Source organism: Tauraco erythrolophus, chromosome 6, assembly GCF_009769465.1.
Source record: "Tauraco erythrolophus isolate bTauEry1 chromosome 6, bTauEry1.pri, whole genome shotgun sequence".
Lineage (NCBI taxonomy): Eukaryota > Metazoa > Chordata > Aves > Musophagiformes > Musophagidae > Tauraco > Tauraco erythrolophus.
This window is the reverse complement of record NC_141470.1, coordinates 27,358,345-27,372,648: the sequence shown is the minus strand read 5'-3', so window position 1 is coordinate 27,372,648 and position 14,304 is coordinate 27,358,345. Positions and strand designations below refer to the sequence as shown.

The window sequence follows — 14,304 nt, the reverse complement described above, 5'->3', positions numbered from 1 at the left end:
GCAAACCCTATTAACCACCCAGCGAGGCGCTGCCCCTCCTGCTCACAGTGACTAGATTTGTTTGTCTTTCTGATAGGTTGGAAATTGTGTAATAAACTTGATGAGTTGTCAGTCTTTTATACGGCGCTGTAGGGCTCTTCTGTTGCGTTCCCTCCTTAGGACAGCCTTTTAGGTAATGAGTGGGATGGGAGCGTTTTAGGGCCGCTGTGTGGGAGGGAAGATCAGCGCGTGGGGACTATTAGTGTCTCTGTGCCCACTGTCCCTGACCCTCACCATCCTCTGATGCTTCTGAGGGGCTCCTGTGCCCCCCAAGGCAGCTCTGGGCAGTGCTGTGGGGCAGCAGAAGTGCTCAGGAGCTTCCAGCAGGGCTTCCAGGGGAAGCCACAAACCCAGGCACCACATAAAAATAAATATTTATTGGAAAATAGTGAATTATTCTGAGAAGACAGTAGAAAAAAAAAAAAAAGAATTCTCCGTACACGTCACAAGCCTTGGGGGCTGTATTCCCCGGTGGCTGTGGCTGGTGCTGCCCGGCAGGTGGCTGGTGCATGCGAAGCGGAGAGCAGGCAGGGTGCAGACCTTCCCTGCCTGGGGCTGCCTGCGGGCAGGGGCTGCCTGCTGGCACCGGTGTGGGCCTGGCCCCGGGCTGGGAGCTGGAGCTGGCACCAGGGCTGCTGGCTCCCTGCCGCCTTGCGTACCTGTGCTGCTCGGTGGCTGGTCCTTTGGCCGTGGTGTGGGGGTCTCAGTACGAATCCACGCTGCAAAGAAAGAAAGCGGGGGACGTGTCGGCACCAAACCGGCCTGGCAGCTCACCATGCCAGCTCGTGTGGTGCCCTGGTGTTACCCAGCTCCATACACAGTGTGGATGGGCAGCGGTACCTGGAGAAGGAGACCAGCGCGAGGACACCCAGCAGCAGCTCCACGGCGTAGAAGAGCAGGAGGATGGTATTGAGGATGGCTTCCAGGCGCAGGGCGTAGGTCTGCAGCAGCAGGTAATAGGCTGCCATCAACGGCCGCTGGGATGGTCAGGGCCAGGCTGATGGAGAGCGGCACCTTCCGCTGGCAGAGGTTGCCCTTGGACCCTGCGGGGCATGCGGTTAGGAGGGTGTCCCCTGTGAGGCCCCCCAGGACTCTGCAGCAGGTGGACATGGTAAAGGGCCCAGCTCTGCCCCAGCAGTTCCCAAGGGGAGCTCTGGAGCCTGGTGTCACTCCAGGTGACGACACCCCCGTCCTGGACTTACCGAAGAAGATGCGGGTGGCCTCAGTGCCGAGATAGAGGAAGAGCAGCACCACGTCCAGCACCAGGTTGGTGAAGGGGTACGGCAGCAGCAGCACTGCGGGCACAGCCAGCGGCTGCCCTCAGGGTCTGCACCGACAGCCTTACCCGCGGCTTCAGGGCAGGGGGCTGCGGCCCGGGGGGGGGCGGGGAGGGGGGCTCACCCTTGTACACGAAGATGAAGGCTTCCAGGAGGAAGTACGTAGCGCTGTACCAGCCGTTGAGGAAAAGCAGGACCTGCAGCGGCGCCGAGGAGCGCTGTCGGCCTGCAGGTGCAAGGCGGCCATGAGCGGGGGTGGCACAGCCCGGCCCCAGCCCCGCTCCCCGCCCCGCCGTACCCCGCTCCCGGGCCCGCTCCAGGCCCCGCTGCGCCTTGGCCTGCTCGCAGCCCAACCCCCGCGTCCCGCTACCCACCGCGGCCCCGCACTCACTCCTGGGCGCCATCTTCCATCGCCATGGGAACCGCCGCCGCCCTCGCTCCCGGGAGCGCGGGGCGCAAAGGCGCCCGGCCGCTCTCTCCGCCCTCTCTATGGCTTGGAGGACCAGGCCGCTGCGCTGCGGGTTCGAGTGCCGCGCCCGGCCGAGGGGCTGCGGGTCCGCCCGGGCGGGGAGCCCCGGCTGCCTCCGGTGCTGCCTCCGTTCCTGCGTTGAGCCGAGCGTCCCACGCCTCAAGGCGGGACCAGCCCCGTCCCGTGGCTGCAAGCGCAGCGCTGCGCTAGCTGGCTCAGGGTAAGGCTGCCGGCATGGCAGCCGCTGTCAGCGGGAGAAAGGAAAGAGCCAGGGGGTCCGGGGCGCACAGAGACCGCGCAGCCTCTGGAAAACACAGCCAATTTATTTCTTTACTGTTTACAAAAACATCCAAGTCTCAACAGGGGCTGTGGTGCCCAGATGGTCCCTTCCACCGTACAGCCGGGACACACCATGAGCCTCCCACCAACTGCCGGCATCCGCACGAGCTGTGCCAGTGCCGGTGGAAGGGCTGGTCGTTGGGAGGAAGAGGATGAAGGCGGCTGGGCTGGAGTTGTCCTCAGTGGGACCAGCAAGGTGAGGAGAGACATCGGGGGCTGCCGAGAGCTGAGGGGAGTCGGTGGAGTTGCCCAGAGCCCGAGGGGAGCCGTCAGCTGTGTGAATTGTGCAAACTCCTTGCGCAGCCAGAGTGAGTCCTGGTAGAAAAGGGGGTCGCCCAGATGCACCGCCGTCCTCTTGTAGAAGTAACAGTAGAGCACGGCCACTGCGGGAGGGAGAGAGGGGGCTGAGGGCGGGGACACCACCTTTGCCCCCACAGGCTGCCCGAAAGGGGCAGAATCCCGCCAGGGACCCTGCAACCACGAGCCCTTACCAACCGCTGGAAAACAAAAAGGGTCTGCAGGCCTTCGGTCCACACAAAGCGGCTGGAATTCCGCCACCGCAGGTTCTGAGGCAGACAGACAGACAGGAGCCAGGAACAACCCGTGCATTAGTTTGGGGGCAGCACCCCATGCCTCTGGCTCCCTCAGCCCAGTGTGCTGCTGTGCATGGGCCAGGGGCAACGCTGCCGGATGGGGGAGAAGCTCCCCACCCCAAAGGTTAAGCAGCTCAGGGGATTTAGGCAGAGAGCCGGGACCTATTCTAGCTTCAGACTTCAGATCCTTGCAATCCTTGTCAATCCGCTGCCCGGACGGCATGGGCAGCACCAGTGCGACTGCCTGTTCTGGTACCCTGGCACAAGGCGGCCCCCGAGCCCAGCTCAAGGTACTTCTCCTGCCCCAGGGCAGCGGGCTGGGGACAGACTCTCACCCAGAGGCTGGAGGAGGAGACAAGAGCCACAGCCTCAGGCATGTGGGCTGCTCCTTTGAGGGCTGGGGCAGGAGACAGGAGGGCGTTCAGATGAGAGAGAGAAGGGGAAGACGCTGCCTGGACAGAGCCAGGACCTCTGACAGCCCTTGATGCTGCTTGATGCCAGCAGGGAGGGGGCTGCCCCGAGGCTCTGAGTGCTGGTGTTTGCTGGGGATTAATCCCAGGTAAAACAGGAGCTGCTGTCACAGACTTTAGTGGGGATTACTCCAGCGTGGGCTTCTGTGCCAGCACAGAGCTGGAGCTGCTGGGTGCTCCCTGGGGAAAGCGGATTTTCCAGCAGGTCATGGCCCGTAGGGAAGAGGCCAGGATGGGGCAGCTCCCTTCTAGCCTGATGCGTACAGGGGAGTTGTGCAGAGAAATCACAGGCGGCCACTGAAACGTCCAGGCAGTGGTAGATTGTGGCCTTTCTCTCATGAGAAAGGGACTGAAGCGAGCAGGGGATTGTGGCCAGCAAAGCAAGCAAACCACTGCCATGCTGCCTGTGCTGCCTGCCCTCAGGAGAAGCCGGCAGCCCCAAGCCCGCCCCAGCCTACCATAATCCAGATGTGGAAGGAGATGCTGAGTGCCAGGTAGGCCGCCGACAGCAGGATGGTCCCTTTGAACTTGTGGAAGAGAAGAGTGACTAGCCCGGCCTGAAGACGAAGGTGTTGAAGAACATGAGGAAGATGATGATGACGTTGAAGAGAATAGCAATGTCCTGGATGCTGCAGGAGGAGAGGGACATGGTGAGACCCCAGCCCTCCTGCTCCACTGTTGCTACCTGCTACGCTCCCCCAGCACTCACATGAAGAGGACGAGCTGGACAGCAGGGGCTGTGCGGAGCAGCTCTGAGAAGGAGTTGACAAGAATGGTCGTAGAAAAGCAGGAGGAACTGCAGGAACAGCACCAGGCTGTAATTGCTAGTCTGGAGCATCTTTCTTCCCTGGAGGTTGGAGCCCTCAGCCCTGGCATTCCCAGTGGCAAAGCCAGCTCATGATCCGGAGCTGAGGGGCTCAGCGTTGCCTCTCCCTACAGCCAGGACCTGGAGGGGAGCAGAGGTTTCGTTTGGCAGGGTGGGACACACCCCCTGCACCTCACCTCTGCCAGGAAACTCAAAGCAGGGTCTAACCAACAGCAGCTCCTGCCAGTTTCTAGCACAACTGATGCAGAGCCATGCTCGCCCCCGGTCTGTAGGCTAAGCTTTCCCAAATAAGCTGTCTCCCCTCTCTTTTCACCGAGCAGCAGGATCGGGTTCGGTCTCTCCCCTCCCCCCCCTCCAGCCTTACAGCTGCCTCGATCTCAGGAAAACAGGTGTGAAGAAATGCAGGGACGAGGGAGACGTGAGTCCCAGGGAGCAGAGTCCAGGCAGGTTACTCACACCTCTTGCGCTGGACAAACCTAAAGCCGCCAATGGCTCTGTGGGCAGTGCTGAGCAGGCCACGCTACGGGGGCAGGTTTGGGCACGCCGTGTCCCAGCATTGCTTTCCTTCGCCCCACCCAGGACCATGCACCCTGCCTGGGGCAGCTGGTCAAGAGGGGATGAGGACGCAGTGAGGGAGCAGGGCTGTCTGGAGATACAGATATACTCTGCGAGGAGGTACAGCACTCCTGACCACTTCTCCCACTGCTGACAGCCGGCCCAGAGCTCGCACTGCCCGGTGGGCAGCAGCACAGCAGTGCCGGGGAAGGAAGGATTTGACGCAGAGGGAGGTAAGGTGGTGCTTGGAGGATGAGGGGTTCGGTCCCCTGTGTCCTGACAGGACAGCGCTGCGCTGAGGCCTTCCTGCTCTAAAAGGGAGCCACAGGGGTGGGCATAGGGAGGGAAAGGGGGCAGCTCTCAGCCCCCTTCGAACAGCCACCACGCAGACGTCCTCTCCATTCATGGACCCCGGGTCCTCTCTTGCGTCCCCAAGCAGCGCCCGGCCCCCGCTACCCCCCGACTCCAGTCCCCCAGAGACCGTAGTGCCGCTGGGCCTCCCTCAGGCGTCCCCCCGCCCGCCGCCCCGGTAGGCCGCCGCGGCCCCCGCCCCCGGGGCGCTTCCCCGGCTCTCGCCCCCGCGCTGCCCCTCAGCGCACGGGCAACCCCCGGGACTGCGAGTGCCGGTGGTCCCCGCCGCGTCCCACCCTCCGCGCCCCGGAGCAGCCGAGCGCCGACCTGCAGCCGCCATCTTCCGTCTCCACGGCAACGGCGCAGCCACTGAGGCGAGGGCGGGAAACGCGCGGCTAGAGGGACACGCGGGGGCCGCTCTGGCCGCCGCTCTCGCTGGCCGTTGGCTGCGGGCCCGGGCGGGTTGGGCGGGAGCCACCACCGAGGCGAGCGGCCGAGAGCGGCGCCTTCCAGTATGGAGGCGCCCGGCGAAGCGAGGGGGCGGCGGGGCCCGGCAGCCGGCGGGCGGGGCTGAGGTACGGCCCGGGACCAGGCCAAGACCGCGCTTCCCCAGGGCTGGGGGAGCCTGGGGCCGGCTCCGCGTTCCCGGGCCAGAGGAGCCGCGGGGCCCCGTGTTCCGGGTTCGGGGGAGCCGCGGAGCCGGGCCTCGGGTCCCCGGGGGCCGCGGCAGCCGTGGGGCCGAGCCCCGTGTTCCCGCGTTGTGGGAGCCGTAGCGCCAGGCCCTGTGTCACCAGGTCTGGGGGAGCTGCGGAGCCCCGGCTGTGGGGGATCCGCGGGCCGGGCCCCACATCCCCAGGCTTTGGGGGAGCCGTGGGGCCGGGCCCAGGCCCAGGGGAGCCGCGGGGCTGCTCAGCACCGTGGCAAGCGCTGCAAGGCCTCCGAGCAAGTGGGTGGCTGAGCTTGCGATCTCCGTGCTGCGCCAGGGCTGTGTCCCACCCACCGCGTGCCTCACCGTCCCATGGGGCGGCTGATCTGGGGGGGACAGGGCCATACCCCGCCCCGGCAGAAGACATAAATATCTATTTCTGGAGGCGGATGCAAATCGCCAGGCAAATGAGCGCAGCATCGCTCCTGACAGTCACCTGCTCGAGCCCCATGGGCTGAGGACAGCACCCTGAGGGCAGGGCCTTGCTGGTCCCGCTGCCCAGCCCAGGCAGGATAGTGGGGGCTGTTGCCAGCGGGTCTCCCGTGAGCCCTGAGGAGCAAGTGGGGCAAGGGCTATCCTAGAGCAGGCAGGAAGGAGTGGAGGTACTTGGGCTGCCAGGGTCTGGGTACAGGGGTGACTCCTAACACCCAACTGGGGCACGCCCAGTGCTAGGAGTGCAGCTGTGCAGCTGGAGGAGTACAGGGTGCCGGGGGTGGGGGTTGAGAGGGAGTGCAGATGCCAGTGGTGAGGTGAAAAGGGGGCTGAGTGCAGGTTTGAGGGTGCTGGGGGGTTGAAGAACGTGAGTATGTAAGAGAGGGAAGGAGGAGATTCAGATATGGGAGTTCTTAGGGACAATATAGGGGGGACTGTGAGTGCTGAGGGGTCTGGGGTGGGGGTGGAGGTTTACAGGAGACACCTGGACCCCTTGTGAGGCCCTTGCTGCTGTCCCCTGGATGGTGGCACCACCAGGGTGGTGCAGCGGGGTGCTGCCTAGGAAACCAGGCTCTGCAAGGGCCAGTTTCACCCTGCATGTCCCCAGCTGGATGGCTCCGGCCCTGGCATCCTTCCCTGGCCAGGCAGCAGCTGGTCCAGAGCCGCCCCTCCTCGGGGAGCCTGGTTCCTCTTTCAGTCTGGCTCCTCCCTGGGGGTGTCTGCACGCCTGTGGCAGCTGATGCGGTGGAGAGCCCCAGCGGAGGCTGAGCAGGCGTCTTGCTTTTCCCCAGGCACCGCCATCCTGTCACAGAGATGCTGGATCTGCCCTTCCTGCCCTTCTGCATCCTCCTGGGCGGCCTGGGCTTCGTGTGTGTGGCCTTCGTGAGCGCCTGGTGCCAGCACTGGCGCGGCGGCTTCGCCTTGGACGGCAGCGCCCAGACCTTCAACTGGCACCCGGTGCTGATGGTGACGGGGATGGTGGTGCTGTATGGTGCAGGTGAGTGGGGCGTGTGGTGTGGCGCGGCCCTGGAATAGCTCCTGCCTGACCTTCTTGCCCAACAGCGGCCCTGGTGTACCGCCTGCCCCCAGCCTGGAGCGGCCCCAAGCTCCCCTGGAAGGTTCTGCACGGCACCCTGGCCCTGACAGCCTTTGGACTGGCTGTGCTGGGGCTGGCAGCCGTCTTTCGCTTCCACAATGCCCATGGGACGCCCAACATGTACTCGCTGCACAGCTGGCTGGGGCTGGCCACCGTGCTGCTCTTCTCTTGCCAGGTGGGTGCTGTCCCAGCCCACTACGCCCCAACCTCCCATGCCCCTGGCCCTCACCTCCGTTCCCTGCAGTGGCTGGCCGGCTTCAGCGCCTTCCTGCTGCCCTGGGCTCCTGCCTGGCTCCGTGCCCTCTACAAGCCCGTCCACGTCTTCTTCGGCTCCACCATCCTCATGCTGTCAGTGGCCTCATGCATTTCAGGCATCAACGAGAAGCTTTTCTTCAGCCTGTGAGCATGGCGGCGGGCATGGGGAGAGCCCTTGCAGGCAGGGAGGCTCGGGGGGAGGCTGGGCTGTTCATTGTCTCTCGGGGCCAGAAGCGGTACCGAGTGAAACCGAGCACAGGGCAGAGAAGGGAAGTGAGCGACTGTCCCCTCAGGTGGATGGTTAACGTGCACAGCTCCCTCCTGCAGGGTGGGTACAGGATTATGTGGGCTTAGGGGAAGGCTGGGCACATCCAGGAAAGCTCTCGGCCTCTTTTCTCCCAAGGAAGAACGGGACAACAGACTACAAGCACCTGCCCGCCGAGGCTGTCTTTGCCAACACGCTGGGGCTCCTGATCCTCCTCTTCGGGGTGCTGGTGCTGGGCGCCCTGGCCAGGCCAAGCTGGAAGCGCCCTGATGCTGACTCCCCGGACTCTTTCCAGGTACCAGCTCCACTGTCAGGTCACAGGGTGGCTTTGGGGAACTGAGCTGAGGGACCTGCCTCCCACCACAGCCCCAGCTGGCCTGTCCCTGGGGTGAGGAGGGTCTGGGGAGCTGGGCAGGGGGGTTGCAGGCACCAGGCTCACCCATGCTCTCCCCACAGCCCCTGCTCACCGCCGAGCGCTGACGCCTGCCCAGCAGCAGAGATGTCTCCCTGCCAGCCCCAAGCTCCCAGACCCCGCGGTTCCCCTGCCTGCTCTGCCAGCCCTGCTCTCAGCCTGTCGCCCTGCCCTCACCAGGGGCTCCTGCTGCCTGCGCCTGACGCTCATCTGAGGAACGCTCTCAGCTCCCTTACGGCAGAGACGTTGCTGCGGTGAGGACACCTCTGCTTCTTTTGTGGCCTGGCCTTGGCCTCCTGCCTGCCCTAGGACGAGGGCAGCTGTAGTGTGATGCTCCTGCCTGCATCCTTGGGCCTCCGCTTGCCAGCTCCTGCCAGTCCACCTGGCCCCTTGGCGCCTGGACCTTGGTCTGTGCCAAACCAGCTGCCCTCGAGCCCTCCCCAGACTCCACAGTGCCATCCCTCAATGCAGCAGCTGGAGCTGTCAGAGCCTCATTGGATCAGAAGCCACGGGAGCACCCCTGTGCCTGTCCGCACTGCCACCCCCTGCCCTGGGACCATCTCCTGTGCAGGGTCCAGGCTTAGGGCCATGGGAATGGAGGGGACCCTCACACCGTGCCTTGCCCCTCATCAGGCTACCTGTGCCTCTCCATCCACCCCGTGGGTGTTGGTGGTGGGACCAGCCGAGCAGCCTCCTGGGGCCTTCATGGACACATAATAAACCACTGGCTTCTGCAGCGTGCCTGCACCCACATCCTTGGGGACAAGGGGGATCCCAGGAGCCGAGGTGGGAGAGGTAGGTGCCCAGCAAGCAGGTCCTGGTGCTGGATGAGCCAAGCTGTGCTGCTTGGGGGCCATGTCCCCTCTGAGGGGACTTGTCTGCACCCTCCCCTTCACCACCGGTAGCTGGAGCTCCCCTGGCAGCCTGGGCTCACCCCGGGCCCTTACCCCAGCTCGGGGTCACCCTGTGTTGCAGGGCAGGCTCTGGCTTGTCCCCAGTTCTTCTTTGTCCCTTTCCCAGAGTCTCCTCCAGGCCCCGTGCCTGGGGCCATGTGAGCCCTCTGGTTTCCCCTCCCTGCACCCCGTGGGGAGGCTCGTGGCCAGCTCCAGCAGCTTCCTTCCTCCCTGGCACAGCCATGCTCACAGCCGGAGCACAGGACAGGCTGGATCTCTGCTCCTTTTCCCCCTTCGCATGGGGATGTGTCCTGGAGGAGCCAGCTGACCCCATCAGCCCAAATCCCCACCATCCTGTCCGTTGCATGGAGTTAGATGCTCTGGGTCAGCTTAGAGGACCACAAAGGTTTATTGGGGGTTACGTGGGGTGTGTTGCCAAGTCCCCTGTCACCGGTGGAGCCCTGGGGGGCTGGTGGCGGGGGGCAGCCAAGGGCTGACGGTGCCTCAGCTCTGCAGCCCCTCCAGCACGGCTCGCAGCATGGCCGCCGCCGCCACTGCCCCCGGGTCAGGCTGCAGCAGCTGTGCTGAGCTGATGTAGCTGGCTCTGCCCGCTCCAGCCTCCATGTGCCGGGTGGCCTCCGCCGCGGCCTCCGCGCTCTGCCAGGGAAAAAACGAGGTGCGCTCAAGATGCAGCCGTGGCAGCCGGTACACCCCCAGGCCAGCCCAGCATGGCGATTCCCACCAGTTCCCTGCCTGCCAGGCTTCCCCTGCTCTGTACCTGCACCGCGGCGGCCAGCACCGGCAGCAGTTTGGCACCGGGGCTGCGCAGGGCGTGCAGGGCCTGTGCCGCAGCGCACAGCGAGTCCAGCTGGGAGAGACGGGGAAGGGGGCTGAGAGCCAGGGCTGTGGCCAGGCCAGCGGCCCCCATGGCTCGTGGGCAGGGAGGTGGCTCTGCCCTGTGTCCCCTAGGCCTCCGGCACTCACCATCGTCCTGTCTCCTGGTGAAGCTCCTCCATACCTGTGCAGGATGCAGGGGGATTGGTAGGGTCCTGCGGAGGGACTGGGGGTCCCACAGCCCATGACACTCACCGTTGCATGGCTTCGATGCCGGTGTCCATGGCGTCAGCCCATGTTGGGAGATCGCTGCGGTTGAGCAGGGGCCGAGCGGCTGCCGTCAGGAACAGCCCGTAGAGCTGCCAGGACACCGACCCCTGTGTCACCAGCGGTGGGGGCACCACCAGGGTCCCATGGGGTGACAGGCCAGTCCTGCGCCCCCTCCTCTCGCCCCACAGTTACCACGCCAGAGGAGCCACCCATCTTCTCCAGCAGCAGGTCGGCCAGGGAGGAGAGGAGCTGGGCTGGGGCTGCCGGCGGGGGCCGGGCACGCACCCACTCCTGGATGGCTGCAGGGATGAAGGCGAGAATGGGCTGAGGCACAAGGCCCTGGAGACCCCTGTCTCCCCTGGGGACAGCTGGGGCCCCTTCACTCCCCTAGGGGCACCTAGGGATCCCTGTCCCTCTTGGGGACAAGCAGGGACACCCCCACCCCAATGCCTTGGGGCAGCTGCCACTGGATGCAGAGACATTTCGGGGCCGTGGGGACCCTGTCCCCTTATGAAGGGACAGCTCGAGGGATCCTGTCCCCCAGGAAGGGGCAGCTCAGGGGCAGATCCTGCTCTGCAACTGGAGAGAACAGCTCAGAGTTCCCCACTCCCTGAGAAGGGATGTCCCAGGGAAGACCCCACTCCTGGGAGGGGATGGCTGGGGTACCCTCTCCCCACAAATCCCTGCCGATGGCCCCCAGCACCCCCCCGGGGTGCCAGCACCCACCTCGGGCAGCTCGGGCGTGCGTGTGGCCACAGTCCCCATCACCTGCAGCACGGTCCAGCTCGTTGAGCTTGTCCTGCATGTCGAGCAGGGTGCTGCACACCCGCTCCAGGACCAGCTGCACCCGCGCCGCACCAGGCCCTGTGGGGAGGAGACGTCACCCCTGCCCATCCCCGGGGGAAACAGGCAAACTGAGGCACGGGGAGGTGCAGCTCCTGGGGCACTCCTGGGGCACTCGAGCTCCCTGGGGCTGCCTGTACCTGTGCTGGTCTCATGCTGTGCAGTCCCTGGTCCCTCCTTTGGTGCCGGCACCTCCTGTCTCCGGCTCGTTGCAGGTGCCGCGGCCAGATTTGGCCAAGCCACGGCTGTGGTTTTGGCATCTGGAGTAAGCAGGAGGTGAGAGAGAGGCGAGTGCTGGTTCAGCAGGACTCTGCTGGATCCTCGCCAGCATGTCCGGCAGTGCTGCCTGTGCAGGCAGCCAGCTCCGCGGCACCTCGGGACACTCCACTGACCTTGTGTCCCAGCCGTCCCGTCACTCAGCACCTGGGGACCCCTGCAACCCCATCCCATGCCACATCCCCGCCAGCGGGCACTCACCAATCAGCTTCACGAGCTCCTCATCCACCAGCATGAGGGTGAGGGAGACCCCGGCCATCTCCAGTGCCGTCATGAAGGAGCCCACCAAAGCGCGGGCGATGTAGATGCCTCGACTCTCTGCGGGCATGGGGGAGGTCCGTGAGTGAGGGGGCAGGGGTTGCAGGAAGGGTCCCCAGGAGCAGGGAATAGTTCCCTAAGACCCTCCAGCACTCACCCAAGTGGCGCACAGCCGCGCCGGCCACGATGCCTAGCTCCAGGCAGGACAGCCCGCCTAGGTTGTTCACTACCAGCACCACGGAGGCTCCTGCAGGGTAGGGAGCAGAATGAGACCCCTGCCCAGGGGGTCCAGGGGGGAGCACAGAAGGCCAGGGGGACTCACCGGGGTTCAGGGGCAGGTGGGAGGCATTGGAGGGGTCTGTCATGTGTGCCAGCATCGTCTCCACCGCCTCGTCTGCCGGCAGCACCTGGGGGGGATCACAGGGGGGCCATGAGGGCAGAGCGGGGGAACCTGAGGAATGGGAGGCAGGGGAGGACAGCAGAGCCCCACTCACCTTCATCCTGCGCACACCCGCCTCGCCGTGGATCCCTGCAGAGATGGGGCGGCATCACCCTGTGCTGCAGGCATCTCCCACTTGGGGTGCTGCCTGCCCCATGGGGGACAGGGGGGCACTCAGCCCCTGCCAGGGCATGGGCTGGGGACATGGTGGGGGCAGGTCCTCACCCAAGCCCAGCTCCATCTCATCATCAGCCAGCCGGAAGGTGGGCTTGGACCCTGGGACGCTGCAGGGGGACAGGCTGAGACCCAGGGTACCTGCACGACGAGGGAAGATGTGACTAAACCAGGGGGATTTGGGGCTGGGGGGTGCACGGAAGGGGCTCTGATTTGCCCTGGGGCTGTGGACTGCCAAGAGGGATGGGGGGATGGAGCTGGGTGACAAGTCACAGCACCCCTGGGGATCCCGACAAGGCAGCAAGGGGGCCCACATGTGTACCCATGGCTTTGGTGGCTGCCAACACCTTCTCGACGATCACGTTCAAGCTCACCCCCGCCTCGGCCAGGGCCCCTGCCACCTGCAAAGGGCAGCAGTGGGTGAGGGACCGCTGGGCCCCGTCCCCCAAAATCCCCCATTCCTGCAGGGATGCGGTGGGGCCCTGGGCACCAGCAGCACCCTTCAGACCTTGTGTATGAGGATGGTGCCACACAGCCCTCGGCGCCCGGCTTTCTTCAGGGCAGTGAAGGCACTGTCGTCCCCCACCACCACCATCTGCACATCGGCCCCTTCTGCCCGCGCCCGCTCCAGCGCCAGCCCAAAGTTGAGCCGGTCCCCGGTGTAGTTCTTCACAATCAAGAGGGTCCCAACTGGAGAGGGGGGTGGCGAGGTGGGCACATGAAGCCGTGGCTGGGGGTGAAGCCCCGACTCGCGCCCCAACATGCCACCCTACCTGCGCCAGCCTGTGTCACTGCCCGGATGGCCGCCAAAATGCTGCCCACGGCTGGAGAGGTGAAGACGGCCCCGGCCACCACGCCAGTTAACATGCCCTTTCCGATGTATCCTGTGGAGAGGGACGGGGTGATCTGAGCTGTGCCGGGGGCAGCTGGTCCGCAGCGGTGGCAGTGAGGGTCCTCACCTGCATGGGCGGGCTCGTGGCCGGAGCCCCCCCCGGAGAGCAGGGCCACCCGGCCCCGGATGGCCTCCAGGTCGGCGCGCAGGACCACGCGGTGTCCCTGCAGGAGCCGGAGGCCGGGGTTGCAGGCCACCAGCCCCGCCAACGCATCATCGGCACAGCCTGCCACCGAATTCACCAGCTTCTTGGGGACCTGGCGGCACAGAGGGGTGGCGGCGGTGGGACATGGGGATGGCACCCCAAGTTCACAAGGGTGAGGGGGAGCAGGGGGCTCCCTGATGCCCTGGGCTCACCTCCATGCGGGCAGCGTAGTGGGGACGGCAGAGGATCCCACGCAGACTTCAGCTCCGAGTCCGAAGTCTGTCGGGAGACGGCAGGGGCCAAGGGAGGGCAAGGTCCGACAGCAGCAGGGACAGGCCCCCATCCCACCCACGTGTCCCGTGGGGACGGCATGGCCTGGCACGGGGACAGCAGGAGGGGGACGGGGCGGGATATGGGGTTGCCTGATCAGAGCGGGGAGCTGGGTTCAGTGTTGCCCTCAAAATGGGGACCACCTCCTTGGGGTGTAGGGGGAACACCGGGGAGGGACAATCCACTCCCTCATGAGGTGGAGGACCAAGATGGGGGCACGAATTCCCCAAGCAGGGTCCTTGTCCTGGGATGGGGGGGGCTGGAGTGGGAGCACCCCCCACCAGTTATCCCCTCCTGGGTGGGAGGCGGACCAAGGTGGGAGCGTGCCCCAAGCATGGACCCCTCTTGGGGTGGAGAGGAAGGGGACACTGTCCCTGGGGCAGAGAGGGATATGAGTAGGCACAGCTCCCCAGAAGGGACCCCCTCTTGGGGTCTGGGGGGACGAGGGTGGGTGTACCTACCACCATGGGGGACCTCCCCCAGCGTAGGACCCGGCTGGGTGCACCCCCTCCCCAGCGGGGACCCCCTCTCGGGGTGTGCGGGGGCATCAGAAGGCGCACCCCCCCCCCCAGCACGGACCCCCTCCCGGGGTGCGCGGGAAGGAGCAGGGGGGCTGCGCCCCCCGAGCGGGGACCTCCTCTCCGGCACCCGGGGCGGGACCAGGGTGGGAGCATCCCCCCCCCCCCCAGCGGGGACGCCCCGGGGTGTGGGGGGACCAGGGGTGCACTCCCAAGTGGAGATTCCCCCCCGCCCAGCAGGGACCCTCGGAGCATCCCCCATTCCCCACCTGCCCTCTCGTCTGCTCCTCGGGGTCCTCCTAGCGGCCTAGAGCGGCCCCGCGCGGCCCCTTCCGCTGACGTCCCGG

At 65.8% G+C, this 14,304-nt stretch overlaps 4 protein-coding genes across 6 annotated transcripts; 1 reads left to right on the top strand and 3 right to left on the bottom strand.

The window, feature by feature from the left end:
- Positions 1-742: 742 nt before the first annotated feature.
- TMEM216 (transmembrane protein 216) lies at positions 743-1,720 on the bottom strand. The gene is given in 5 exon segments (XM_086612957.1): positions 743-758; positions 880-1,010; positions 1,012-1,082; positions 1,242-1,334; positions 1,441-1,720. Coding segments are annotated over 5 exon segments (591 nt in total).
- On the top strand, positions 874-8,801 carry CYB561A3 (cytochrome b561 family member A3). 3 transcript variants are annotated; one of them, XM_086613285.1, is made up of 6 exons: positions 874-897; positions 6,871-7,054; positions 7,120-7,328; positions 7,398-7,552; positions 7,812-7,968; positions 8,130-8,801. In XM_086613285.1, exons 2-6 carry the CDS (start codon positions 6,871-6,873, stop codon positions 8,151-8,153), a joined length of 729 nt encoding a protein of 242 aa, XP_086469411.1. In that variant the 5' UTR covers positions 874-897; the 3' UTR covers positions 8,154-8,801. The 3 variants fall into 3 exon arrangements, with proteins under 3 accessions (XP_086469411.1, XP_086469410.1, XP_086469409.1); XM_086613284.1 differs by lacking the exon at positions 874-897 and having other exon boundaries at positions 6,849-7,054; XM_086613283.1 differs by lacking the exon at positions 874-897 and having other exon boundaries at positions 6,856-7,054; positions 7,120-7,552.
- On the bottom strand, positions 2,116-4,072 carry TMEM138 (transmembrane protein 138). The gene is given in 6 exon segments (XM_086613292.1): positions 2,116-2,507; positions 2,606-2,690; positions 3,646-3,746; positions 3,749-3,816; positions 3,897-3,961; positions 3,963-4,072. Coding segments are annotated over 6 exon segments (774 nt in total). The 5' UTR covers positions 4,026-4,072.
- Positions 8,802-9,482: 681 nt separating the features above from the next.
- TKFC (triokinase and FMN cyclase) lies at positions 9,483-14,249 on the bottom strand. Its single transcript, XM_086613268.1, has 18 exons — positions 14,227-14,249; positions 13,322-13,484; positions 13,032-13,221; positions 12,846-12,956; positions 12,581-12,762; positions 12,395-12,473; positions 12,124-12,213; positions 11,954-11,988; positions 11,782-11,866; positions 11,617-11,706; positions 11,403-11,519; positions 11,066-11,185; positions 10,809-10,946; positions 10,275-10,381; positions 10,068-10,171; positions 9,963-9,996; positions 9,757-9,846; positions 9,483-9,635 (listed from the first exon to the last, which is right to left on the bottom strand). The coding sequence occupies exons 2-18, from the start codon at positions 13,325-13,327 to the stop codon at positions 9,483-9,485; spliced, it is 1,731 nt and encodes a 576-aa protein (XP_086469394.1). The 5' UTR covers positions 13,328-13,484; positions 14,227-14,249.
- Between the last annotated feature and the right edge of the window lie 55 nt (positions 14,250-14,304).

Bases quoted from the DNA above. Each gene is read 5' to 3' on its own strand.
- TKFC (XM_086613268.1), bottom strand. The intron at 12,214-12,394 runs GTACACATGTGG...CTCGTCGTGCAG, and splicing joins GGCAGCCACCAAAGCCATGG to GTACCCTGGGTCTCAGCCTG. The intron at 9,847-9,962 runs GTGAGTGCCGGA...CGTCTCTCCCAG, and splicing joins CACCAGGAGACAGGACGATG to CTGGACTCGCTGTGCGCTGC.
- CYB561A3 (XM_086613283.1), top strand. From the start codon at position 6,871: ATGCTGGATCTGCCCTTCCTGCCCTTCTGCATCCTCCTGGGCGGCCTG. The intron at 7,553-7,811 runs GTGAGCATGGCG...TTTTCTCCCAAG, and splicing joins GAGAAGCTTTTCTTCAGCCT to GAAGAACGGGACAACAGACT. The intron at 7,969-8,129 runs GTACCAGCTCCA...CTCTCCCCACAG, and splicing joins ACTCCCCGGACTCTTTCCAG to CCCCTGCTCACCGCCGAGCG.